The sequence below is a fragment of the Xenia sp. Carnegie-2017 genome, unplaced genomic scaffold (genome assembly GCF_021976095.1).
Source record: "Xenia sp. Carnegie-2017 unplaced genomic scaffold, XeniaSp_v1 HiC_scaffold_13, whole genome shotgun sequence".
In the NCBI taxonomy this organism is placed as follows: Eukaryota; Metazoa; Cnidaria; class Anthozoa; order Malacalcyonacea; family Xeniidae; genus Xenia; species Xenia sp. Carnegie-2017.
This window is the reverse complement of record NW_025813436.1, coordinates 7,376,803-7,402,700: the sequence shown is the minus strand read 5'-3', so window position 1 is coordinate 7,402,700 and position 25,898 is coordinate 7,376,803. Positions and strand designations below refer to the sequence as shown.

General features: G+C 34.3%; 5 protein-coding genes across 7 annotated transcripts in view; 2 read left to right on the top strand and 3 right to left on the bottom strand.

The window, feature by feature from the left end:
• The first annotated feature begins 48 nt into the window (after positions 1-48).
• On the top strand, positions 49-1,408 carry LOC124459497. Its single transcript, XM_047008954.1, has 3 exons — positions 49-161; positions 620-702; positions 852-1,408. Exons 1-3 carry the CDS (start codon positions 76-78, stop codon positions 1,223-1,225), a joined length of 543 nt encoding a protein of 180 aa, XP_046864910.1. The 5' UTR covers positions 49-75; the 3' UTR covers positions 1,226-1,408.
• Positions 1,409-1,802: 394 nt separating this feature from the next.
• LOC124433417 (protein PHTF1-like) overlaps positions 1,803-25,898 on the bottom strand; it is a 31,203-nt gene continuing 7,107 nt past the window's right edge. The window contains exons 2-20 of the mRNA XM_046983178.1: positions 24,545-24,555; positions 9,364-9,613; positions 8,680-8,745; positions 8,516-8,585; positions 8,341-8,437; positions 7,621-7,726; positions 7,425-7,552; positions 6,932-7,092; positions 6,269-6,501; positions 5,700-5,748; positions 5,505-5,590; positions 5,339-5,437; positions 5,196-5,266; positions 4,617-4,713; positions 4,319-4,450; positions 3,532-3,683; positions 3,037-3,229; positions 2,450-2,575; positions 1,803-2,075 (exon numbers count right to left, since the gene is read on the bottom strand). Coding sequence (XP_046839134.1) covers positions 2,055-2,075; positions 2,450-2,575; positions 3,037-3,229; positions 3,532-3,683; positions 4,319-4,450; positions 4,617-4,713; positions 5,196-5,266; positions 5,339-5,437; positions 5,505-5,590; positions 5,700-5,748; positions 6,269-6,501; positions 6,932-7,092; positions 7,425-7,552; positions 7,621-7,726; positions 8,341-8,437; positions 8,516-8,585; positions 8,680-8,745; positions 9,364-9,402 — 1,926 coding nt within the window. The 5' untranslated portion in view covers positions 9,403-9,613; positions 24,545-24,555 and the 3' untranslated portion in view covers positions 1,803-2,054. The remainder of the gene's footprint in view (positions 2,076-2,449; positions 2,576-3,036; positions 3,230-3,531; positions 3,684-4,318; positions 4,451-4,616; positions 4,714-5,195; positions 5,267-5,338; positions 5,438-5,504; positions 5,591-5,699; positions 5,749-6,268; positions 6,502-6,931; positions 7,093-7,424; positions 7,553-7,620; positions 7,727-8,340; positions 8,438-8,515; positions 8,586-8,679; positions 8,746-9,363; positions 9,614-24,544; positions 24,556-25,898) is intronic.
• On the top strand, positions 10,193-13,115 carry LOC124433415 (extended synaptotagmin-3-like). The gene is given in 3 exon segments (XM_046983174.1): positions 10,193-10,338; positions 10,453-11,972; positions 11,975-13,115. Coding segments are annotated over 2 exon segments (2,280 nt in total). The 5' UTR covers positions 10,193-10,338; positions 10,453-10,705; the 3' UTR covers positions 12,988-13,115.
• LOC124433416 (glutamate--cysteine ligase catalytic subunit-like) lies at positions 13,350-25,741 on the bottom strand. Of its 3 annotated transcripts, none has more exons than XM_046983176.1 (18): positions 25,434-25,741; positions 25,123-25,339; positions 24,763-24,872; positions 24,641-24,690; positions 24,123-24,261; positions 23,942-24,052; positions 23,814-23,872; positions 23,351-23,487; positions 23,214-23,288; positions 22,834-22,950; positions 22,248-22,392; positions 22,038-22,150; positions 21,579-21,671; positions 21,073-21,176; positions 20,900-20,981; positions 20,333-20,415; positions 20,148-20,268; positions 19,506-20,068 (listed from the first exon to the last, which is right to left on the bottom strand). In XM_046983176.1, the coding sequence occupies exons 2-15, from the start codon at positions 25,270-25,272 to the stop codon at positions 20,966-20,968; spliced, it is 1,419 nt and encodes a 472-aa protein (XP_046839132.1). In that variant the 5' UTR covers positions 25,273-25,339; positions 25,434-25,741; the 3' UTR covers positions 19,506-20,068; positions 20,148-20,268; positions 20,333-20,415; positions 20,900-20,965. The 3 variants fall into 3 exon arrangements, with proteins under 3 accessions (XP_046839131.1, XP_046839132.1, XP_046839133.1); XM_046983177.1 differs by having other exon boundaries at positions 22,254-22,392; XM_046983175.1 differs by lacking the exons at positions 21,073-21,176; positions 21,579-21,671; positions 22,038-22,150; ... (9 more) ...; positions 25,123-25,339; positions 25,434-25,741 and adding exons at positions 13,350-13,738; positions 13,949-15,122; positions 15,786-15,898; ... (2 more) ...; positions 16,566-16,848; positions 17,452-17,755 and having other exon boundaries at positions 18,973-20,068; positions 20,900-20,976.
• On the bottom strand, positions 19,821-20,639 carry LOC124433333 (glutamate--cysteine ligase catalytic subunit-like). Its single transcript, XM_046983095.1, has 4 exons — positions 20,609-20,639; positions 20,333-20,415; positions 20,148-20,268; positions 19,821-20,068 (listed from the first exon to the last, which is right to left on the bottom strand). Exons 1-4 carry the CDS (start codon positions 20,637-20,639, stop codon positions 19,821-19,823), a joined length of 483 nt encoding a protein of 160 aa, XP_046839051.1.

Here is a 25,898-nt window from a genome sequence, read left to right as displayed (position 1 = left end):
AGCTACTGTTTAATTGTTTCGATAGATAACATCTTGCCATTGTTGGCTAAAGGATTAAATAAGATTCTGTTGGCCATGGAACAGCAGAAAACACGGTTGCATCGAACAGATAAACACATCTTGAGTTTATGTAAAGTTGAGGAGAGTTTAAAAAGATCGAGGTACGTGACTTATGTATAACTGAGAGGATTTATTTTACCTAAAGACAATCTTAAATGTTTTAAATATAACTATTTTAACATTTTTTTTCGTTCTGGTGTTATCTTAAAATGAAGACTCACAAACTTTTACATAACAGTTAATATTGAATCTATGCATATAAAACTACAATATTTCACTGTGCATGCAAACTATTCACAAGCACATGTGGGGAAAAAAATCAAGGAATGAAGAAAACGTGCAGGGGAGGAGGCTTATGGAGTACATGCCGTCGAAAACCACGCTGTAATTGTATATTTCACGCCTCTTTGCATGTGTTCTGTTATTCACAGACTTTACTGTTGTGGGCCACTAAAAATGCCCTTAACCCTCATACATCATTGTAAAATGAAATGTTTAAAAAAATTATGCCATGGATGATCATGCAGCCGATCTGAAAAAAAAGCTCATCTATTCATAGGACGAAGATGAAGTCGATATTTGCAGTGTGCTTTTACATTTTCCTGGCAAACAACTGTCTTTCTGCTTCAGTATCAATAGAAGGTACTTCAGTTCGCGTTTTATTTATGGCAAAAAATAATCTTCTTCATTTTACTGCCCTCTTACTGGAATCTACAACACCCCAGACTATAGAACCACCAGGACTTTTATTTAATATGTTATTTTTTAAATGTCGCCTTCATTTCTTACAGGAGGAAATGAACGTGATAATGACATGTTATCAGAGATAAAACGACGTGGAATAACCTATGGAACAGCACTCGGTCATAAAAACAGTGACGACAGAAAAAAATATGCTGCACAAAGAAAGAAAGCATACGATGAATTGTTTGGCAAAAGAACAAGCGACTATTCCCGACAAAAATACGAAGCAGAGTCGTCAGAAGATGAAAGTTTCCCCTCGCAAAGAGAACAGAAAGATTATATGTCCTTCAATAAAAGAAATCCAAACAATAAACCGTTTACTTTCGGTACAGCCCTCGGTCACAAGGGTAATACAGGTACAACTAAGTACGTTGATTCGCTCGATGCAAAATTCAAAGAGCTTTTTGGTGACGGAAAATAAACTTTCAAAAAATGCTTCATCTGTCCATGTATGTTTAAAGAACAAATTGTAAATGTCTTGAATAGTATAATTTAAATTAAAAACAAGAAAGAAAATACAGGAGTATGTTTGGCTTAAGAATAGAAATAAAATAGAAATGTATCAACATGACTCGTCTTAAATAAAATTTAATGTAAAATATAAGTCTAGACCGTGGGATTTTGGCTTATGGTTATGAGAATTTATAAAACGCCTTGTACAAAATATAAATACTCTTTCAAAGTCGATAACCAACATACAACCCAATAACCAACATACAGTCCAATAATTAACATACAACCCAAAAAATTAACATACAACCCAATAATTTGCATACAACCCAATAATCAATATACAACCCAATAATCAATATACAACCCAATAATCAATATACAACCCAATAATCAACATACAACCCAATAATCAACATACAAACCAATAATCAACATACAAACTAACAATATACAAGCTTCTCAACAACAAAAACATTTTCTAAATTAATTGCGCACATAATGCGAGGCCAAAAATCAACAAAAAAATCTGCATGAAACCAGGAAACTAATTTTTATAAAAAATTTTTGTGTTTTATAACTACAGCAATAAACAAAATAAACGCAAATATCATATGAATCACGACTGAAGTAAAACCTTCAGAAAAAAATCAAAAAGTCGCAATGTTTCATATTTTGCTGCATAATATATATTATAAGTTATATTTATATATTATTTAAAGTTTTGTTAAATTTCAACATTTTCTTATATAACAATTTTTGAGTTTAAATCCTACCTGCAGTTTGATAGAAAAATACTTTCACGCTTTAATTTTCCATACCTGGGATAAGAAAAACAGAGAAAAGTTGAGACGTAGAAATTAACATCCATGACAATTACTTGTGCTATAATATTCATTGAAAAAACCAAGTGAAATAAATGGAAAAAGAAACTTTAACACCCTTCCTTTTTCTTTAAATCGTTTAAGATAAACCACAGCTATCATTTTTTTTGCCACGACAAAGATAATCTTTATCGTCTAATTTTGAAATTTCTTTACAAAAAACTGACTCATAAAAAAAAGTTTTGTAAAATTTCCGTAAAACATCGGTGTAAAACTTCATTCATGATGAGTTCAAAGACTTTACGATTTAATCCTCTGCAGTTCTCCTGTCTATAGCTCATTACTATAAGCTACATTATCATAGTAATTACCTTTAATCGAAATCCTAACAGATCAGACATAACACCTGAGATCAAGGATAAGACAACTACTCTGGTGATGTTGTATAACAACGGATTAGTGGCCAAGCCAGATATCTTGTATGGACTTTCTAAATCCTACATGTAAGAGATATTGTAAATATTTAAGATCTCAATTTACAATGACACATGCAATGACACACATTATATTTATCTTTCATATATTGAGTTAAGACTGTTATCGTTTTCTGTGGTTCATTTATTACTACCTACACTGACACACGTTATTTCAGTTTATATTTAGTTAACGTAAAGACTGTTCTCGTTTTCTGTTGTTCATTTATCACTACCTACACTGACACACGTTATCTTAGTTTATATTTAGTTAACGTAAAGACTGTTCTCGTTCTCTGTTGTTCATTTATCCCCACCTACACTGACACACGTTATCTTAGTTTATATTTAGTTAACGTAAAGACTGTTCTCTTTCTGTTGTTCATTCATCTATATCCATACACTGACATACATCAAATACAATCTGCAACAACACAAAGTGTCATTTGTCCAATAACAAATGAGAAACGAATTTAAATACATACCTTTAATAATTTCGATGCAAGTTTCAACACATTATTCGCAATCATAAGTTCGTCCTTTTTTCCAGGATTTTTCTCCATTTGTAAATATAAATTTAGCTGCTCTGTCATGAGGACGCTGTTGTTACGAAATTTTCGGTTTATCTTTGAGCCCAACGTTACAAAACGTAATTGATAAATACACAAGACGAGCGACCTAAAAATGTAATATGAACGTGTGAGAAAAACTGTACGACTACAATGAAGAGAGATGTAGAAATGTTTTTACAAAAGTAAGTTACATAAATGGTAACTATAAAAGATATACAAAAAATAGACTCTTAAATAGAAAAAATCTATGTGGTTCTTATGAAAAAAAATTCTTCATTGCACATTCAAATTAAATTAAGGTATTTTATCTGTTGCATACATTGTAAGGTTTCTTTGTCAATTCACGAGGCATTTTAAATTTCAGAACATATTCAACTTGAGTAATAAACTTTGTAAGAAAATTCTTACCACATGAAAAACTCCACGTTAAATAACTTTGATAAAAATCTTTCTTTTTCCGTGACTTTGAGAAGCTGTAAGCATGTGATAACAACCAAACAGACGCTGAGAACAAATGTTGTTGATATAATGACGCTGACAGAACGTTGCGGACCACGTCTCTGAAACATTAAGTATAAAAGATTAAGAGCTTATAGGATAACCTTATATTGCTTTAAATACGATCAACAAGAAATGATGATCTTTACAGGATGTTTATGATCTTTACAGGATGTTTATGATCTTTACAGGATGTTTATGATCTTTACAGGATGTTTATGATCTTTACAGGATGTTTATGATCTTTACAGGATGTTTATGATCTTTAGGACGAAAAACTGGAAAAACTAATGTATAACAAGTACGGGCAAAATTAGTTTATGTAAGATGTCCTCGCGTACAGGATCGACAAAAGATGATGTTTTTAGAAATCACTTTTGTTATGATAGCCTTTTGTAATAACACTGGATCAACACTGGATCAATAAAAGATCAACACTGATTAACACTGAATCAATAAAAGATTATCCTTACGGAATCTCTTTTCAGTCTTTTGTAACGTGAAATTTCCAGCATATTAAAGACAGTTCAACTTAGATTTCCTCCATTGATAAAATTAGATTATTTAATGATTATCCTTACAAGACGATTAATTTACAAGTAACTATAAAGCAAGATCCTAACATTGAATTGTTCAAGATAAACTAAATTGAATAAAAGAACTTTCGCAATAGTTAATAAATAAAGATTCGCCATACTTTCAACAAAGATCGTAGACAAAGCCACATTTTGATGTTCTTTACTTTGTGCAGTCGAAAATGCGGTAACCCATGACGACGGGCTCGACGTGACGACGTAATAGTCCCAAACAATTTGGCGCATAGTAACCGCTGACAAACATAAATATGATATTTTATACGATAGTTGATGTTAAAGACAAATCTCTCTTACTTAGTGAAATGAAACAAAGAAAATCATTACCTGACGTAATGTTGAAAATCATTACCTGACGTAATGTTGAAAATCATTACCTGACGTAATGTTGAAAATCATTACCTGACGTAATGTTCTTTCAGCGACGCAAAGAAGAAAGAGAAAGCAGAAGGTTGATGCACCACTTTGAACAAGACTAATCCAAATCACTAAAGAGCTTCTGTAAAAGAAAACAAACACAGTTCATTTTTTATTGTGTTTTGAGTATGATTGTGATGATGAATTTTATTTCAAGGAGATGCAGGAATTGTTCGAATCAAAGTCTTTCACAAAAAAAAAAGGATAGATTGACAGATTTAAGTTGCTGCTGTAACAAAACATGAAAAATCTTATATTAACGAAACACATGGGTGAATGAACTTAATCATACAATCAGAAAAAGAATAAAAACACGGGTATTGTACAGATGACTGTGGATGTACGTATGCTAATCTCATTTACTAATACAAATCAATTGCTTTTCATTATTGCCAACTATGATATCATATGTCCCATCTCATCCCCCACCTTCCCTCACCACAACAGTAGTTCTTTTTGAAATGTAAAACATCGTAGCATATTCATTATAACAAAGGATGGAATGACAGTAAAAACATTGAAAAGATGAAATCTCTAAAGATAAAAATGTATAAGAAATCTTACTTGAAATTATCGCCGAAGCAGCGGAAGTAAATATTGTACAAACCGTCTATAGAAGTCCATTCTGAACTAACCTGGTGAGAGCATGCGCAAAAAATTAAAGGTCAATTTTCAATTTATAAAAGAGAATGCATGTAAAGACATACGTCACTGTCGTAGAGACGAAACAATGAAGGTGCAAATGCTTCACACAAGGAAACAACGACAGCAAAATGAAGATAACCAGAGTTGGGTTTAAAATCATTCTAAGAGGAGAAAACACACATTATTGACGTTCAGTAAAAATCAAAATCGAGTTCATAAATATTTTACCATTTTGTTTATGATAGCAGAACTCATATCTAGAAGCGTTAACTCCACTCGTTTAAACTGTCGACCTTCCCATATTGATGCACCAACTGTAAAATATAAAAAAACCTTGAACTTCAGAAATGATAAACAAATCTTGCTATCAAAAAACTTTTCATAAAATAAATCAACAAACAAAACAAAGAAACGAAATCCTACCCATTTCTCCAGTTGGTGCACCAACCGTTACTTCATTTAGAATTCCGTTCTAAAGAAATAAATCAGAAATAGTGCAAGTACTAACAAAGCCTGCATGGTTTGAACCCGGGAATATCGTTACATGATTGTAAATGTAGATCGTCAAGGTTGGTAAAGTCCGGTGAACGGCTGTTGGTGTTGAATGACGTTTCAAACTCGTATCATTTGACTCTGAAGATTTCAGCTTAAAATGACAAAAAATCGTGTCAATACCAACACCAACCGTCTTTTTAAGGACAGCACCTACATGGACGATCTACACATCTACAGTAACATGTAAAGATTAAAGTTACCAGGTGATTTAAACAATTTAATAGTTATTTCTGGGTATTTTCAATAGGAATCAACTGATGTTGAAAACTGTAGTCTCTATATTTTTTGTTTAAAGACGATAGAGATTCCATAACTCGAGTCTTGTTATACTTTTAGTCGAGTGCATTCAATCAATAATCTAACATAAATACCTACGTTCATTACAGAGCCAAAATCAATGCAACATCCTAACATCCATATAATGAGTTAAGACTTACCTTGTCCCATTTAAATGGGTCTTCTTCATCAAAATTTGAAGTGACTGATTCATTATCACTGTAAGATGTACCAGACGAACTCGATTCGTTGTTCTCAAAAAACTCTTCTTCAGTCCTCTCCGAGCGTTCAGCCTCTGTTCCTTCACTATGCGACTTTTCCTGATAAACGTCATCATGTTCTCCTTCATCATCACTGACATCTGTAGCACTCGGATCGGCAGTAGATGAGGTACCTTTAAAAACATTTCACGGTCAGACTAAATATCGATAAAGTTTATATTGACTAGTGTAAAGACTCTTCTTGTTTTCTGTTGTTCATTTATCACTACCTACACTGACACACGTTATCTTAGTTTATATTTTAAATAGTGTAAAGACTATTCTCGTCCTCTATTGTTCATTCATCACTACCCACACTGACACACGTTATCTTAGTTTACATTTTACATTGTGTAAAGACTGTTCTCGTCCTCTACTGTTCATTCATCACTACCAACACTGACACACGTTATCTTAGTTTACATTTTACATTGTGTAAAGACTATTCTCGTCCTCTACTGTTCATTCATCACTACCAACACTGACACACGTTATCTTAGTTTACATTTTACATTGTGTAAAGACTGTTCTCGTTCTCTGTTTTGGTTATCCGTTAAATCTCACGTTTTGTTGTGACGAGAATTGGTGTCATCTTTTCAGAACTTTCTTTCTTTCGAACTCTTTTTCTAACCCCATCCCGATGTGTTTTGTGCGTCAAGTCTTCAATCGAGCTGTCGAGATCGTTTCGGGAACGTTGCGCTTTGGACTTTTTACGCCAAGATTTTCTAAAAGTCATAGGACAAGCTGAAAGCTTTCCAGTAATGGTTTAACCTTTACGAGCAAGATAATTCTGGTATTTGTTTAATCGAAACTAGTTTTTGATTTCTTAAAGCAGGAGATTACTCAGATGAGAGAAAATATTCACATTCTCCCGTCAAGTTATAACTAAATATGAAAAAGAGGAAGTCAAACTATACATTATATCAAGAAATAAAATGTGAAAATGCATTTTTAATAAACAACGCAGTGATTGCACATTATTTGAGGTGGTTGTCTAACTCCAACAGAAAGGAAATAAAATTATTCGGAGAAACCAATCAGGAATTTTCATCTTTACCTGTGTCTACCAGATCGCAACGAAATGCCATCAATATTGGATACAGTTGTTGAAACAACCTGAGTATGAAGTACACCAAGTACAAACATAATGAGAACAGGTCCAAAGGCTTCTGTTGGGTATATAAGCTAAAATAAAAATATTGTACAATGAAAATAATGACATTATTCATATAGTATGATGAATTAGTATCAACCTTCATTTTATCTGAGTATGTTGTATAGAAGATAACAGCCAAGACTTGTGTAATGTACAATAACAGAAAAAACAAGCAGACTGAAGATGGCACAACACTTCTCCACCTGAAGGGATAAACAATTTCATATAAACACAACATGAAGACTATGACATTGTTATATTGCACATGGATTGAATAAGTTTTATTTTATTTAATGTTAATTTAAAAAACTTAATAAACAAACATGGTGCAATGCAAAACAGAGTAAACAGAGTAAATTCACAACAATTAACAAAAGTAACAGGCAGATTTAAAAGGAGTTCAGTATGGGAATGGGATATAAATGAATGGATAAAACAGGACAATACAGAATTGGGATGGAGTATAAATGAATGGATAAAACAGGACAATATAGAATGGGAATGGATTTAAATGAATAAATATAACTTCTTTATGATTTCAGCACTTAAACATGACAAGTTTTGATTTGAAATGTTTGATGGATGAATTTTTACCTACTAGGCAGTAAATTATGCTATGGTATAGAGAAGGTATTTATGATTAGGAAAACACTATTAACTTAAGGGATCGAGGATTCAAAAAACAAAAACAAAAGGTGGTCACATTGTGTTAAAATAATTTCTTAGTGATTTTTCTTGTTATCTAAGATTTATCTTAAAATATATCTAACACAAAATGAAGTATATACAGAAAAAGTTAGGATAAAACTGTACTTACCACTTGTAGTAAAATGGATAAAACAAAACACGTAAAAGACCTTTTTGAAGTACGACAAACCATCCATGAACTGGTTTGGCTTTTGAAAATGTTGAGCCTGAATAAGGAGAACATCAAGAATAACATGTACAGAGAATAAATAATGCTTAATATATGAAAAATGATCCAAGCATACCTCGTATCAAATCAATATCAATAAGCTCAGGTTTTAGGTTGCCACTTTTCCGGGGGGCACAGTTCAAATCCTGCAAATTGAATTGAAAAATGGATGTTGACATGTTTCATTCAATTTAACTACAGAAACAAAGATTAAGAATGTAGGCTAAATATGTTCTTTACCTCTAAAACTTTAATTTCTTTTTGCTCAATAGTTCGTTCCCACAATGCTTTATCATAACGACCAATCTGTACAAAGAGTAATGAATGTTTACTATAGCCAATGCTGGTTGAGCTATAGCATCAAGGCTAAAAGTTCAACAAGTAAGTTTTCTGGTAGACAACATTAATGAATGCAATATTAACTCTTCTGTAGTAAAGAGGCATTTAGAATAAACTAAATAAAAAAGTTGTTTTAAAGCTCAAATAATTAATAAGCACCTGCACTTTTAAACATCCTTCATGAAATTATTATCTTTAATTCTCAACATCTTTAATTTACAACCACCCATCACTTGAGCAAAATACCCAACCTTACAAGTTACAACCAAACTCCTCAGTTTTGAAAGTTATGCATCCAAAAATGCAGGCAAAACAAAGAATCATACAAATTATTCAAAAAAATTTCAATTAAACTTGTAAAGTTCTTTGAAAGTGTTGACATGCAAGTAAAAATGAATCTGCTCTCGCTATATAGGGTTATTCCAAATCCAAATCTTTCTCGTAAACAAAACAATTGTCAAGTGCTCAAGTGGTGACGATTAGTTTGATAAATTGAAGATGTTCACGACACTAAGACACATCACTGTCACGGTCAAGTCCTCAAAATCAATTATGTGTTTTTACACTTACGAAAAGGGTACTCACTTTTTGTTGAAACCATGCAATTGGATCACTGGAGTCCATTAAACCGCAAACAGATGGTTTAATCGTTGACTACAAATCAGTATCAAACTGTAAGTCTTGCACAAGCTATACGACCAGATTTTCATTGAAACTTCTCGAGCTCCTTATTCGGTAAAAAAAGCCTCTTCAGAAAAACCTGATCTACATTAAACCTGAGCGTTGAAAATGAGATTCAAATAAGGCGATATGTGAAATGGTCAGATGGCTAATCCTGTTAATTTTCAATCAATGAAAAAACCCGCCATGGCGCACTGATCTCATTCACTCACACTGGGTAGCTTTTCACAATCGGCCACCTGCAGAACGATTCTGTAACCATGTTTACTGCAATCAGTGCAAATCACATAATCAATGCAGTCTGGTTTGTTGGCTGTATTATTTATCACCGAACGCCACTGCAGTCCATCAGATTGAATAATTTATACTATCTATGTTATAATAATTTTGGGATTAGTTTTTGTACGATTTATGGTGCTAGAAAATCGAAGGGAAAAATCGATATAAATATGATATTGGATATTACTGCCTAAATCACTTCAAATTTGAATGTTGATTGTGAGTTCAGTACATTTCAAATTAAAATTATGAAAATTAATATTTGGAAAAATCATACGTTCCCCAAATCTACGTAGAAGTTTGCAGAGGTTTTGGTTTTGAAGTAGGAGCGAAAAGCTTTTTAGTAAGGACTAGAAATTCTAGAATAAAATCTTGGTTATGCTCATGAAAAAACTATTTTCCAGTCTTTTCAAATGTTGTTTATTCTAGAAGCTAGAAGATCAAATACTGACAACAATCATTCTGATTGGTGCAAAATACAAAGGTGCAAAATACAAGGAGTCAGTTTGATGACTGCTCATCAAAACCTGTCGAAATTGGAGAGGATAGTCCTGCCGAATGATTCAACGATTTTATATTTTATCCGAAAAGACTTTTGAAGTAAATTGGGTTAGCAAATATGTTGTTGTGATTTATGATCATAAAATATTGATGGACGGTTATTACATTAAAAGTCTTTCCAAATAATATTCGCATAATTTTTCATTATTTAAGATCCATCGTTTTCGCTGGTCAGGTCAGCGTTGCTGAGAAAATCCTCAACTACAAGCGGGCTTAAATTTTGCGTACTAAACACAAAAGAGAACGTCTTTCAATCGATTCTTCTTCTTCGTACGGTAAGAAATGTATTGTTCTAAGTTGCAGTTCGAAGAGATTTTTCGAACAATTAGGCATTATAAATATGTAGTACAACACGCATGACTTGATATCTTGTCAAATGAGTGGTTTATGTAAATTTCACAGGTGAATGATGAAGCCACAACAAGCAAGATTGGCAAAAAAATTGGAGAATAAACCGATCTGGCGTCGTTATATCAGTTATATCAACTTTCCAAAGCTAGGTCAATACATTGGCCTTTCCTTGGGCCTCTGGTTTGCTGGTAGATATAATTTTAGTTCAGCATGGCTAACCCTGGGTCTTCTAGTGTTTGTCTGGTGGGATTTTGAAACTAGGGAAAAGAGACTCAGGCGTAAACGCATTCAGAAATCAGTTAGTGTTACTGGTGTGAAGATGGATAATCTACCTTCTTGGGTGTTTGTTGAAAGCTCAGAACGTGTTGTATGGATGAATAACATGATTCATCATATGTGGCCGTACATTGGTGCCATGGTGAAAAAAATCATAATAGAAAGTGTTGAGCCTATGATGCAAGATTGTCTTCCTTGTAGCCTGACTTTTGAAACTATTTCATTTGGTCAGGTAGCACCAAAAATAACTGGCATCAATTCGTATGCACCAGAGGATTCACCGGATCAGTTCATTCTTGATTTGGACCTGCTCTATGAAGGTGATGCCAAGATCAAACTCTCTGTGAAATCTGTTAGCATGGGTGTGTCAGATATCCAAGTTCGTGGCTTGCTAAGGATCATTATCAAGCCTTTTGTTGGTGAGCCCAATCCAGTTGGTGGTATCACAGTGTTTTTTCTAAATCGTCCCAAAATAAAGTTTGATCTCATTAATTTATTGAATGTGCTGGACATTCCTGGCCTGAAAAGCAAACTGAGAAGTGTTTCTGAAGATGTAATTTGCTCGATCATGGTGTTACCCAATCGCATTGTAGTACCTTTGTCACCTGATTTAATTGCAGATGACAGTGATCTACGTTACCCAATTCCTGAAGGAGTTGTCAGGATTGGTGTCATTGAAGCAAAAGAATTGATCAAAATGGATTCAGCCCTCAAAGGTGGTGCAGCCGATCCATATATAAACATTGAAATTGGAGCACAAGTATTTCGCACTAAAACCTGTAAAAATACACTCAACCCAGTTTGGAATGAAGTCTATGATGCCTTTGTGGATAATGATGAGGGTCAGGAAATCACAATGCAAATGTATGATGAAGAGAAGGCATCCAAAGATGCAAAAATGGGAACACTTGAAATTGATATCACCTCAGTCGCACGCCATGGAAAAAGGGATCTTTGGTTACCATTAGATGGAGTAAAAAGTGGTATAGTTCACTTGAACCTTTCTTGGTATAAGCTCAGTTCTCAAGTAAAGGATCTGAACCAGCAGACCAATCACTATCCACTGCTCTCCTTATGGTAAAAATTAAAGAAGGCAAGAATCTACCAAATCCACTGAAGTCAAAAGATAATCCAGCAGTGTTTTGCAAAGTTACTGTTGAAGATTCAGAAAAGGAAACTCACCATGCAGGACCAAATGCTGAGACCCAAATCATTGCATGGAAACAGGCATTGAGATTCTTGGTTAAGGACCACAAGACTTCTTCCATCAAGATTGAGGTAATTGAAAGTAAAGGTACCAAGATTCTTGGCAATGTTGTTGTCCATTTGACATCAGTTGCTGATGCAAATGAGATGGTCTTGGAGAAGGAATTAAGCCTTAATGAATCAGGAGATAAAGGTAGTCTGGCATGTAAGTTTACCTTGAGGGCTCTGGTCTCAGGTACAAAACAGACAACTGGAGTGAGACGCAAACGTACTGTACGCTACTCTGAGCGTTCTTCTGAATCTGATTCACCTCCTACTGTGCCGAAATTGACGGTAAACGACGAGTTAGATGCGTTAAACAAGTCGGACGACAATCATTCCACAAGCTCATCTCCTCGGGGTAGTATATACGAAATCAGCAGCGGAGGAGGATCACACGAGAATCTTGTCAACTTTGGTCAACTTGAATTATCCCTTAGTTACAGCCATGTTCGAAATTGTTTAGAGGTTGTCGTCCACGCAGCTCACAATCTTCCACCCAAGGAATCCAAGAAAAAGACCAGTCCCTACGTCCGCCTGTACCTGTTACCTGATCGTTCAAAAAAGTCGCGCCGTGTGACCACCCCCAAGGAAGGCACCCTTGACCCGGTTTTTAACGATAAATTTGAGTACATCACCTCGCTGGAAGCACTCCAAGATTGCACTCTGGATGTTGCAGTGAAAAATGACAAATCCAAGTTTACATCTCGTCGTAAGAGAAACTTCATTGGTCAGATTAGAATTCCCTTATCGTCGATTGATCTTTCCAAGGAGCAAAGAGTCACGTATGACTTGGTAAAATGGACACCATGTTGAACTGGCGATATGAAATAAATGCTTGTTGCACAATACTTTATTGACTTTACTTTTATCGCTAGAACATTTTACACCATATGTTGGAAATGAAAGGTTTAAAAATGATTAAAAATATACTTATTTTCGAATCGGTTATTATCAATTGCCACGCCCGTAAAACATGCCCAGTTCTGCTTATACTTCATGATAATTTGAAATATTGCACAATAAAACAGTCTAGGTAAAGCACGCAAAATATTCATGCATTCAGATTGAACATTATTTAGAAATTAGAAAGACAGCTGTATACAAGATATCTGCGGTACCCCAGGGAATGTTTGTGTAAATTTTAACCATAAACGAAACATCATTACGTGACAAAATGAACAAAATAAATCAATGTCATTCTAATTCATACAAAATGCATTTCGTTCATAGATGAATATAAATGTTCTTTCGTTGGTGATTTTATGGTAATGAAAGTATAAAAATAGAAATTTGGAAAACTGAAAACCTTCATTAGCAAAACATATAAATGATGATGAATTGAGCATATTGCTATTTTTGCACTCGTACGACTTAGTGCAAAAAAAAAAAAGTATGACGGTTGACGTTGATTAACAAACGTGAAATAAAAAAAGTTAAAAATCACTAAAAAATTAATCCTAGATTTATCTGTCATAAAGCTCCGTCGTCAAATTGTTTTTCTCGTTCATGAATTTTCTCAAGGATACTTTCCATCAACCAGCTGGAAATGTTGAATAACTGGAGACTAAACGATAGAGGAAAGAAATAATGTGGAGGAACTAGTTATTTAAGGATTGGAGCAGCATTGGTGATTATAACTAATACAGATTTAAACAAAATAATTTGCTGTATAAAGTAAGAAAGTATGTTTTTGTACTAAAAAATACATAAAACTATCAAACACCTCAATAAAAAGAAAAGAAAACCCCTCAATAATTTAAAAGTTCAATCTTACCATATAGAAAGATCTTTAATTAAGATGTTTCCTTTAAGTCACCAGAAAGGATTGCTTTTCTACCATTTAACTGTCTTTCTCGACTACTTGAAATGTCAGCAAGAACATGTGACTTTTCAAAATCAATTTTCGCGTAATTAACATTTCCGTTAGGCGTACATCTATGTACATGTGACTGATCACGAGGGGAATTATTCTTGGAAAATTGAATTGACAAATAAGTCAACTCTTCCTCATTTTTTCCACAGACTTTCTTGGAATTGCATTCTTTTTGGTATTGAGGAAAAACATTTGCATAGGGAGAGCTCTCATCGAGAGATGGCAGCGAGGCCTCGTTTGGCGCCATGTTCACGTAAGCACTCGGAATTTCGTCGGCATTAAAAGGAGCGGTCTTTTCCGGCAAGATACGAAAGCTTGGAGACTTGCTGCCAACACTTTTACTCCTGTTTATGCCTATGTTTATATAATCATTGTCGCTTTCACGTTCGATCTTGGACTGGCTTTTTGTCAACTTACCACGAGAACAATTAGGTTCAACATTGACGTAGTTTTTGATATCATTTGAAGGCAAATTCCTTTCTCCTCGGTCGACATGATCAAATTTCTCTGACGTGAACTCATTAGATGATGTAGACGACTTCTCATAAGGTAATCCAGGCTTTATATTTACGTAGGCATTGGTATTTGCGACCTCCGAAGGGCGTGATGCTGTTACATTGCTGTTACCATCCCCTGGTCGGCTCATTTTTATATAGACACCGGGTGGGGATGCAGGAGGTCTAAGCGGGATATATGCACCAAAATCAGAGCCCGTAAGTCCTGAACTCGTGTGATTTGTACTTGGTGTCAATTCGTCCACCGAGGAGTCGCTACTGACAGGAATTTGTCGTGGATTCATGTTAATATACTGTTTTGCATTATTTTGAAAGAACGCATCATTGTCCTCTCTATCAGAATCCTTATCACTTTCATAAATAAAATCAGTAGATTGTTCACTACCCACACTACGACGCCATGTTCGGTCGCCACTTGAACTGCTGCTGGTGCGTCGCGGTAAAGATGAGTTGTTGTATTGTTCTACGAAATTTAGTCGTACCTTATTGATGTCTTGCTTACACTCAGTTCTGCGTCGTCTGGGCGCATACGTGCTCTTGGAATGTTTAGTATCTAAATCCTGGAAAGAAGAATCGTAATTTCAAGACTTTTCCCTGTCTGTTTTTTTACTACTATTACAAAACGACACATCATCACATGCCTACATGCATTTTATTTTAAGCGAAGACTGAATATTTTAGGTTGTGTTAAGACTGTTCTTGTCCTTCGTTGTTCATTCATCACTACCTACACTGATACACGTTATCTTAGTTTATATATTTTAGGTAGTGTAAAGACTGTTGTTGTTCTCTGTGGTTCATTCATCACTACCTACACTGATACACGTTATCTTAGTTTATATTTTAGGTAGTGTAAAGACTGTTCTCATTCTCTGTTGTTCATTCATCACTACCTACACTGATACACGTTATCGTAGTTTATATTTTAGGTTGTGTAAAGACTGTTGTTGTTCTCTGTGGTTCATTCATCACTATCTACACTGACACACGTTATCTAAATCTATATTAGAGGCAGTGTAAAGACTGCTCTCATTCTCAAACGTTGTCTAAACTGATATTAATTCGTTTGCATGCTTCGTTTTGACGTTTTTAGTTGAGACGTTAATGAGCGGGTTGAAATATATCAGGATATGAACAGTACAAGAAAATTTTGCTTTACAAACGTACTTATCTTAATCAAAAACAGCAAAATACTTTTTCTAACAGCATTCCAAAGGACTCACCACAGTATTTTTGTATCTATTCACAAATCCATCTTCAGATGATGGTGATTTGGAGTTAGGGGCGGGTGGAGTTATTTTTGGATAATGCCGTTCTTCTGAATCTTCGCCATCATCTAATATGATAAATATTCAACTGTTAACAGTCGTTACTAAATGATAAAAAAATTCCCAAGACTTGAAATTGTGTGATACAAACCACTTTTCACGATTTTCCTGTTGCTGTACGTTATTGGTTCTTCAGCGGAACTGGCTTGGTCACTGGAGAACGAGTTCGAATGAGATCTTGTTTCCCCTAAAATACACAAATAAATAGTTTTTTATTTATAGAAAAAGTCAGTAACGATCTAGTCTCTTAATTATATGTAAATACACTCTTTCATACATTTGGATTTATTTCCAATAATTTTATCTATAAACGTGGGTCGTCTTGTTTTTGCACATTCATTGTTGTTGTCGTATGTAGTAAAGTGACTTTTTTTCAAATCATCTTCAATCACTGAATTGGGTCTCGCATTCTTTGGCCTAACTGATCTAGATGAATAAAACAATATCATAAAATTAAACGATGTAGAGCAAAAGTTATCCACAGTACAATTAAAAAAATTTTTTATGGATAATATAGGGTTCGGCATTAATGATATAGAGCAATTTTCATGAATAATGTGGAGCATTTTTGATGCATAACATAGAGTGTTCTAGATGGATAGATAAGATAGAGTGTTCTTCGTGGATAATATGGAGTGTTGTAGAAGAATAACATAGAGTAATAGAGAATCGTACCTGGATAAGCTGTCGTGAATCTTCTGTGCCACCAATGGATCATCAACTTCCATCCATATCTCTCCAGGTCCAAGAGCAGCACAACGACCAAACTCCATAAAAACACAATTATCCAGGCAGCCAAATTTACGTACATGATATAATTTTTCTTCAATAGCAATTTCTTGTGTGACAGGATTAACAAAATAGAGAACATTTTCTTTAAGACCCAAGTTATATGAGCCAGTGACATTTTTCAAACCACCAAGACCTCGTGAAACTACTTTGACTTTCCAAACTATCTCTGAAGTGAATTAAAGTCAAAATACGAGTACTGAATTTATATGTACATCAATGGATTGTAATAAGGAAGAAATAATACATATATATTTATATTTAAAAACAGGAATTGCTATTTATCTACACTCTACAGATGTCCCAATTGCCATTAAAAGAGTCGGGTCTTTAAATCGATCATTATGTAAAATTCCAAAGTAGAAATTAACCTTGGTCAAAAATCAACAAATCAATATTCATAGGGGAAGTGAATAAAAATTGGTTAACTTGGAAATTTTACAACATCATTATGTAGGTGGACATTTTGTTGTTGTTGCTGCTGTGACATGTTTGAATTTTTTTGTTAAATTCTATTACTTTTATAAAATGATTGGAAGACTTTTTTCGGAAAACTTTTTTTAAAACACAAATCATGATTGATTTTGCTTGGTGTATTAATATTTTATAGAGCAGTGCACCCCCAATAAATCTATTCATGGATTGTGACAACAGTGTGTGTGAATTAGTAGACAAAAAACCAATTTTTTTCTAAAAAACACCCATTCATAACAATGTGCATATTGCACACTGTTACATATTAAAAAGTTAAGCTACATTAACACAACTGTACCATAATTCTGTTCTTGCAAATTCTTATATTCCATTTGATGAAGTTTTTGTAAGTCAGAAAACCATTCCTCAAGGATTTTATCAGTGTTGGCAATGAGCCGAAATATTCCATCCTTGGAATAAAGTGTAAGTATGTTGCCATGCTTTTCATCATTCTTCTTTGCAATACCAAGGCACTTTTGTAGTGAAATTTCACGCTTTGGTTGAGTTTCAGCGCTGAATTTCTTGAGACTTTCATAGTACTGCAGTTGTGCATTACCAGTTTCTTTGTTAAAACCCAAGACAAAATAACGTTTTTTTTGGTTCTAAATCATGAAAATTATGCAAACATTCAGAATTGAAAGAGCATTCAATAGAAAAGCAAAAGACCTGTAAGCATGACTTGTAGCTACACATTGTTCAATTGAAAATACTATAGTGTTTTACAGAGAGGAAGTTAGTGTCTGTTTGCAAATGTTAGATTGTTATTGTATTGAATTGAAGATGTAGAGTGGGCAGTCAAGTTTCTAGAACATATCACATAACATTTCATATTAACAAATAAATATCGTATTTATTTTCATGATCTATTTGCCTTTATAAGAACTGTAGATTGTACATGAGCATGACAATACATGATTTCACTTTATATGTAAACTTTTGGCACCCGCATCACATTGAGCTAAAGTATTACGTCAATACAAATTAAAATACTCTTATTTAACAGAAAATTAAAACAAAGAAGTAGCAGTAATAACATTGAGACAGATGTTAAAGAATGTACGAAATACTTGTAATTTAATTTGAACATAAAACATGAAATTTCCTTGTCATATATTAATACAAATCTGTAAACCAAAATCGGAACATAAACACAGTATTATATATACGGTTTATAACAAATATCAATACGATTTGTAAATTAAAGAACTTCTCACACGACCGACACTATTTTGCACAATTGAGATATAATTATTGATCTTATCGATGCGATAACAATCACAAAGGAATTCGCATGAGACGTTCAATCTTACATGCAAGTGAATAAGTTTGTTTTATAAATGGCAATTCGTGAACATCAACATGAATATCCGGCATGTGAGAAAGCCATTATTAACGCTGTTGAAAAGTGAAAAAGGACGCTTAAAAATTAAGCACATAGGAATACAAGAATTTAAAAACAAAGGTTAATTTATTTTCTGGTTTCTAAGTCAGTGGGGGAGTACGCAGTTGATCATTTAGATTGTTATGAATACGTAATCTTTAATCAATCTTAGTAGCATGCTATTTTGAGCACGCACAAGAAGACGTATCCATTTAAACCTTCGTATCGCAGCAAAAAAATCATCACGGAACTCTTCACATATTAAAAAGCGTTTGATAACGACTAAAATTGGCCGAGATAAATGAAACAAAGAGAAAAATTGCACAAATTGCTAAATTTATAAACTTTAATATTATTGCATAGCTTTAGCACTACCACTGACTACATAAACAAAACAAGATGAAAGTTTTATAAAAACAACAATATGATAACGTTCACCTTGACTTTTTTTAACCATCCTTCGCGTACTACAGCAGACAGGTTACTCATTTTAATTCACGCGTATTTGTTTGCCGACGAATTGTCAAATATCAAGTTTGCTGTTAATCATTACGATTGCACCTGGCATTCACAGTTTGGAATTCATTAGAAATTTTCCGTTTCTACCATTTGGTCCTGTTTGTTCATTGAATAACACGCTTACTTCGGTTAAATTTACTCCTTTCTGCTGACATGAAACTATTTCAAAGCAATAAGACGTGATGCCAGGAGAAGCACACATTTCACTCACGTATTGCCAACTTCCACAATTGCCCACGCTTTGCCTGTTTTGGCCTGCACAACCTGTCAATACTTGATTGACGATTTGAGTGGATTTTAGATCATCCGGTGGGAAATTCTCGAGGAGTTTTTTTCAGTTTCCTAGTTTCATTGTTTTCGCACGAACCGAATATCCCATTCAGGCCGAGTGAGCAAGTTATTATGTGAAGCAACCGTAAAATACGGAAAGCATAACATGAAATAATAAATAATTTATAAATAAGAGACAATGCGAGAGGATTGATTATTTACCATTAAGCTTGTGTTTACATTACATTACTACATACTAAATACATTATTGCTTAATACACCTTAATACAATATTTAACAAATGATTTCGTCAGTCATATCGAGAGTTCAGACTACCACCTGACTTATTCATCGATGTTCTACCCTGGAATTTACATTTTTTGTCCATTTCTCCGTATTTCAGCCAGAAGTTATCCCTGAACACTCTAATTCAAATCAAAAACAAATTAATGAATGCCAATAAATAGCAATGAATAAATATCGTTGTATGATGGATACTAAGCGACGACGCCGTTGGGTTTTCCATTCATTTTGTCACCGTTCATCGTGCAATCTGGTCCCTTTAGACTAGTTCTTGTCTCTGGCTTTCCAAACAGCTCAGGGCAAGGTCGTCCCTTGTTGCTGATTTCATGACAAAGTTTCACCAAATCATATGCAATACTCTCTGTAACCACCGAATCTTGCTTGTAGTCGGCATGATTCATTACAAAACCGCGCATCCATTGTGCTGTAGTTAAGTACTCGCCTTTAAAGAAATATGTCGTAAAAATAATGAAAATTACTAATTGATTATTGCAATATTCGTTCGTCTGTGACTTCAATACCTGACGCCTTTTTGGACATGAATTTAAGATAGTGACTGATCGTGCAACGAGTATCAAAATCCACGTCCACAGAATCCAAAAACTTGTTAATTAACGGTATAAGGCCTGAAAATTCGCCATCCTAAAAAAATCCAATCAATGTGAACATAATTTTTCCAAACTAATAACTCTCCTTTATCACACACCTTTCCATTAATGATTTCATCGACGCTCATAAGTTTGTAGCATTTTTTGGGACTTGTTTCATCACATTGGTTGTTATCTTTACCTGAAAATGAAAAAATAACGCTTCATCGAATTAACACGCTTCATCGAATTAACACGTTTCATCCTACATATTTTCTATATCGTCAGTAGCTGTATACTTTATAAGTGTTTCCAATAAGCCAGCCTTGAATGTTGTTCTACTTGTTGGAATCATCAGTGATTTCATAATAAACTTGTAATTTTAAATAATTCACTTAAGTGATCTGAATTTAAAACATTCTTCATGTGGTTCGATCTTCATCAGGAGTGATCTGATGTTGAAACTTGAGTCCTTACATACTCCAGTCTAGTGTTTTCATCAGGAATGATCTGATGTTGAAACTAGAGTCCTTATATATTCCAGTCTTGTGTCTTCATAAGGAGTAAATTGATGTTGAAACATAAGTCCATAGATAGTGGGCTATCAAGTGTATTCAACGGGAGCGATACCTTAGACCTTGTAACACGATATTGTCTCAAAACAAAAATGTCTTGGGGAAACGTACATATTTTCAGCGCAGATCTGAAGTAAAATTTCTCTTTTCTTGCAGCGTCTCGCTTTTGTGCTCGAGCTAAATTCTCGTCAACCTACGAAAGGGCATGCACCATGTTATTTAGTAGCTTTGTCATACAGCACAATAGGAAAAAAGAGTTTTTACACAAATGTGTTCCAGCTTACCTTGGAAAGGGAATGAGAAGATTTAAATTAAATGAAATAATAACTCGAGTAATTAAAACAACGAAAGTAGCGAATGCTGCGTTTTCAAAATCCGTCAATTGCACCTGGAAAAAGGTAGACATAAACAAACACAATAAGTTTCTATCATATCAAATCCTTGCACCATTATCACGCCACCACAATATAAAATGAAAACTATTTTATCTCCGACATTACTTTGCTTTTCTTATGGCAAATTAATGGCATTGCCAAAACAAAAGATGGTTGACATAACGATTATCTAGTTTTTGTATCCCACTACTTGGGTTAAATGCAGGTCAAAAAGTATGAGATAAATAAGTCATAAGATCAGTTGATCTCAGTTTTAATACTCGAAGGACAATTTCAGAACATATGAAATGAAAGCCTTTACCTTTTTCATCAAATTGTAAAAGAAAATATTTTATAAAATGGAATAAAAACGCTACAAAATTAAATATAACAATGAATGACCAACAATACCAAACCTCAGTTGGTCTAAATTCCACTCTCCAACCAATGGGAGAGTTAGCTGGAGGGGGTTTAAACCTCATTGTTTGCCAGTTGGTTGATTGAATGTTCTAGAATAAAAAGAAGGTTCTTATAATGGTTACCATATATAACACACAATACTACCCTTTTTTCAACTGATACGACAGGGTGAGCCATGACCCCCAGCAAAGATATTAATGGTCACGAATGGGATTATTTAACCAAAGGATGGTATCATCGTCAGTGTGAAATATTGCATAATCAAATATGCAAGGGATTTCATTCACTTCAAAATGACTGGATTCCAAAGCCATCATTAGAGAATATATATAATATATTAATCCTAACACGGTTTTAATATGCACATGAAAAAACATGTGACTTGGAAGAGATTTGAACTCGCACCTTCGGGATACTAGTCCGCCGCTGTCCCATTACTAGTCCCACAAACTTACTTCAAAATGATCGGAGTCTTTTTCATCATTCAAGTGAATCTTCTCACTGAATAAAGTCAGGGGATCCCGTATGTATAAATGAGCGAAATGCTTAGCCATTGGTTCGTCCATACCTGATTGAAAAATGGCATCAATTAGACTTACCACATGAGTGGAATAGAAAGAATTTGCAAAAGCAGAGTTCAAACAGTGAAAAAGCTTTGAATAGACCTTCGCCTTCATTCAAAAGTCGTTGAAATATTTCTTCGTCATAAACAAGGTCAATATCGCTGTAAGGTGTTGCTGCCACTGACAAATAGGAATCAATGGAGTCATAACGCGACTTCCTTATACGAAAACGGTCATTCTTCAATGGCTAAAAATCAATCAGCGTTATCAAGTGGAATAAATCAATGAATATTACAAAGTTCATATCTCAAGAACCACGGATCATTGATCTGTGTTACCATGGATCATTGATCCTGTGTTACCATGGATCATTGATCTGTGTTACCATGGATCATTGATCTTGTGTTACCATGGATCATTGACCATGGATCATTGATCTGTGTTACCATGGATCATTGATCTTGTGTTACCATGGATCATTGATCTGTGTTACCATGGATCATTGATCTGTGTTACCATGGATCATTGATCTGTGTTACCATGGATCATTGATCTTGTGTTACCATGGATCATTGATCTGTGTTACCATGGATCATTGATCTTGTGTTACCATGGATCATTGATCTGTGTTACCATGGATCATTGATCTGTGTTACCATGCAAAGAACGTGAATTGAGATATACTCACCACCAGACCTTGCTCTTCCTCGGTTCTATCGTCAACAGCCGCCGATATCACGTTCCAACGACAGTCGACGTCAGCAAGATAGCCACGAAATATTGGAGCAGCCGCTGACAAGGCATGCTGGAAATGAGCCAAATATTACCAGCAGGCAGCAATTTACAATCTACGAGGCTGACTGGACAGCGCTATAAGGCGGATACTGATTTACGCGATCACTCAAAAGCACATGCTCTTTAAGACAGTGGAGAGAAATGTCGATACAAAACAAAAAAGACAATAAATTTAGAAGCTATGAAAATATCGCCATAAAAACTGAACCCAAAAAGTTATTTCATGATGATTTCCATCATCTCGTGAATGGAGTAAAAACACACAGTACTTACAATGATTGGAGTAAGGACAGTAAGTTGGTCGTATAAATGTCGCGCTTCGTCTATATTACAGGCTTGAAATGTCATCTGAAAAAAGGGAAGTGTATTTTGTTAAAGAAAATTGACGGTGTGAATTGAGGCATGTTTACCTGAAGGCAGCAACAGCCCATTCCAAAACCCATAGCATCCAAGTAAATGTGATCAGGCAAAGCTGCAGCAGCACCCTCTCCTTCCACAATGGGAAACTTTTCAATGAATGGCGACGGAGTTCTGACGTCTTTAAAGACTGAAACGAGTGGTTCATCAGGGGCAAGTAATCAGACATTAAAATTTAAGTATTTACAAACTCCTGTTTATCATCTTGACCAGGATAAGTCCTAATATATTCCAGTCTAATGTTTTCATCAGGAGTGATCTGATATTGAAACTTTAGTCTATATATATTCAGTCTAGTGTCTTTATCTACATTGATTTAAAATTCAAACTTTAATTCGAATAACATCTTCATCAGAAAAGATGCGATATGGAAACTTGCTTATTTACACATTCCAGTTTAATGTTTGGTATAATGATAGCTAAAACATAAAAACAATTTGTGTCATGTTTCCTTACTTGGAACATTTATTGCAACCTTTCGTCCACGTCTTTCGCGTATATTTCTTGTCAAAGTACTAATAAAAATTGGACATATGATTGCAATTTACATGATTTCTTTGAGGCAACCAAACACCTAACCTCACCTAAATCTCGGGTGGCGATTGATCGCTTGATCTGGGAAGAATAGGGAGTTAGAAGCACCAGATGTAGGAGTTGGCACCTCACATGGAAAAGTGAACTGCGGACAACCAATTCTATAAATATAAAATGATTTTTGTAAATTTGTTGTTAGATATGCAATAAAAATTCAATGAAAATTATCACCTAGGAAAGCATGTCATGCTCAACAAACATTCATCTTCAGGGTTTAAAAGATTCATCACTTCCTGTCTTCGTAACTTCATGTTGGCTTCGATCATGTTGAAATGTCGCATACAGCCACCGAGAGGCTGACCAGGCGTACCTATACACAATAAATTTAGAATTAACACGCTGTCAAACAATTGAAAGAACCATAAATATTGTTTGAATGCTATTAATTGAGGTTGATTTTCACTCAATGAAAGCACTGTTTACATAAATATGGCAACTTAAATTGAAAAAAAGATTGAAATATTCATGAAAAATACATGTTCTATGCTAGGTTTTCTTCCTTATGTAAGGTCTCTTGTATCTTGAGTTAATTAAAAATTAAGAAATAAATCTTCATTATACGCATTCTTTTAAGATTATTGAAACTATCAGACTGCATGTTGATCTAGTCAAAATTACAACAACCGAAAAAGGTAACATGATACCCACATTCTTGATTGATCATCAGACAAACATTTTTTTAATCTAACCTTCAAGCATGTAACTTGCATACTCTGGCTTCCATGATGTTTCATTTTTCCTATAGTAATGATAAACAGCTTCATGCAACATCAGGCAACATTTGACAGCAATATTCAATAAATGACATTACCCAGGATTATTATGTTCCTCTTCCTGAAGCTTTGGTAATAAGTCCTGGCCCTTTAACAGGAGTTTAGCTTTCTTTTTTGCATGGTCAAATTTCACAACTACATATTCCACCTAAGAAAAATCATTGGCATAATTTTAGCATACAAAACAAATCGTGATGATCCATCTATGGATGATGATGGGCAAGGAGTTTATGATTGAAACACATCAGCAATATTTACAATTCTGTGTAATATAAAAAATGAATTTAACTTAAAATGTTGCGTGAAGTTGTTGAAAAATATGTAAAATATCATCAAGTTGTATTGTGAATAATGTACAATTATCTTCTGTAGTCTTTTAAATGCTTCGACATCAATACCTCATCTCCCCATTTTAGACAATCGTTTTCTCGATGTTGCAGTCTTTTAAAAATGTTCAAGAGTTGTGTTATACCATGAGAACGAATATGATTGGCATATTTCTTTGTTTCTTCCCAACTAAGTGGAGAACCTTCAGTAAGCAGTCCCATTTCGACAAATATTCGTCACTTTATGATAGTTGATGGACGTACAATTGTCGCTGTGAATGGCCACAAGCTATAAACAGGTCAAAAGCAACGCATCTTTCAAGGGTGCGGCCCTTTCAGAAATAATAATGTCATAAAACTAATGTAAGAAAAATTCGAGTTACCTTTAAGAGTGGTACCTAGTACCGACAAGTGACAACAAACGTTGGATACAATTTACCAAAATATAATCCTCTTTTTTAAGGTATCTACACGTGGTTTTATCTGAGGATTTGTAGATAGAGAATGAAAAATATTTACAATGCTATTAGAACACAACTAATTATAACTTGAATTACAATGACTTGAACTGTTTTAGAAACTTTATTCGTTGACATTCCAGGCATTGGTTGCCATAATTATACGCAAGACTAGTCTTTATCGTTAAGCATTTACCCCCCTCAAATAAAATCATGCTATATTCAATTTCATAAGCGATTGCCTTTTTCAGGAGGGGAAAGCCTCTCATAGGAGCGCCTTGGATAAGATGACACAGCAAAAAAAATAACTACAACTTTTTCCAACTGAAAGAACGATATATCTGAACATTTTATGGTCTTCCAAAAAGTTTATAACACCAAACATTCAAA

Coding starts and splice junctions, on each gene's coding strand:
- LOC124459497 (XM_047008954.1), top strand. CDS start 76: ATGGAACAGCAGAAAACACGGTTGCATCGAACAGATAAACACATCTTG. Junction 162..619: donor GAGAGTTTAAAAAGATCGAG/GTACGTGACTTA, acceptor ATCTATTCATAG/GACGAAGATGAAGTCGATAT. Junction 703..851: donor TGCTTCAGTATCAATAGAAG/GTACTTCAGTTC, acceptor CATTTCTTACAG/GAGGAAATGAACGTGATAAT.
- LOC124433416 (XM_046983175.1), bottom strand. CDS start 19,023: ATGAGTAACCTGTCTGCTGTAGTACGCGAAGGATGGTTAAAAAAAGTC. Junction 16,849..17,451: donor TTTGCAAGAACAGAATTATG/GTACAGTTGTGT, acceptor AATTCACTTCAG/AGATAGTTTGGAAAGTCAAA. Junction 15,899..15,981: donor CAGGAAAATCGTGAAAAGTG/GTTTGTATCACA, acceptor TTATCATATTAG/ATGATGGCGAAGATTCAGAA.
- LOC124433333 (XM_046983095.1), bottom strand. CDS start 20,639: ATGAAGAATGTTTTAAATTCAGATCACTTAA. Junction 20,269..20,332: donor ATGAAATCATTAATGGAAAG/GTGTGTGATAAA, acceptor GGATTTTTTTAG/GATGGCGAATTTTCAGGCCT. Junction 20,069..20,147: donor CATGTCCAAAAAGGCGTCAG/GTATTGAAGTCA, acceptor ATTTCTTTAAAG/GCGAGTACTTAACTACAGCA.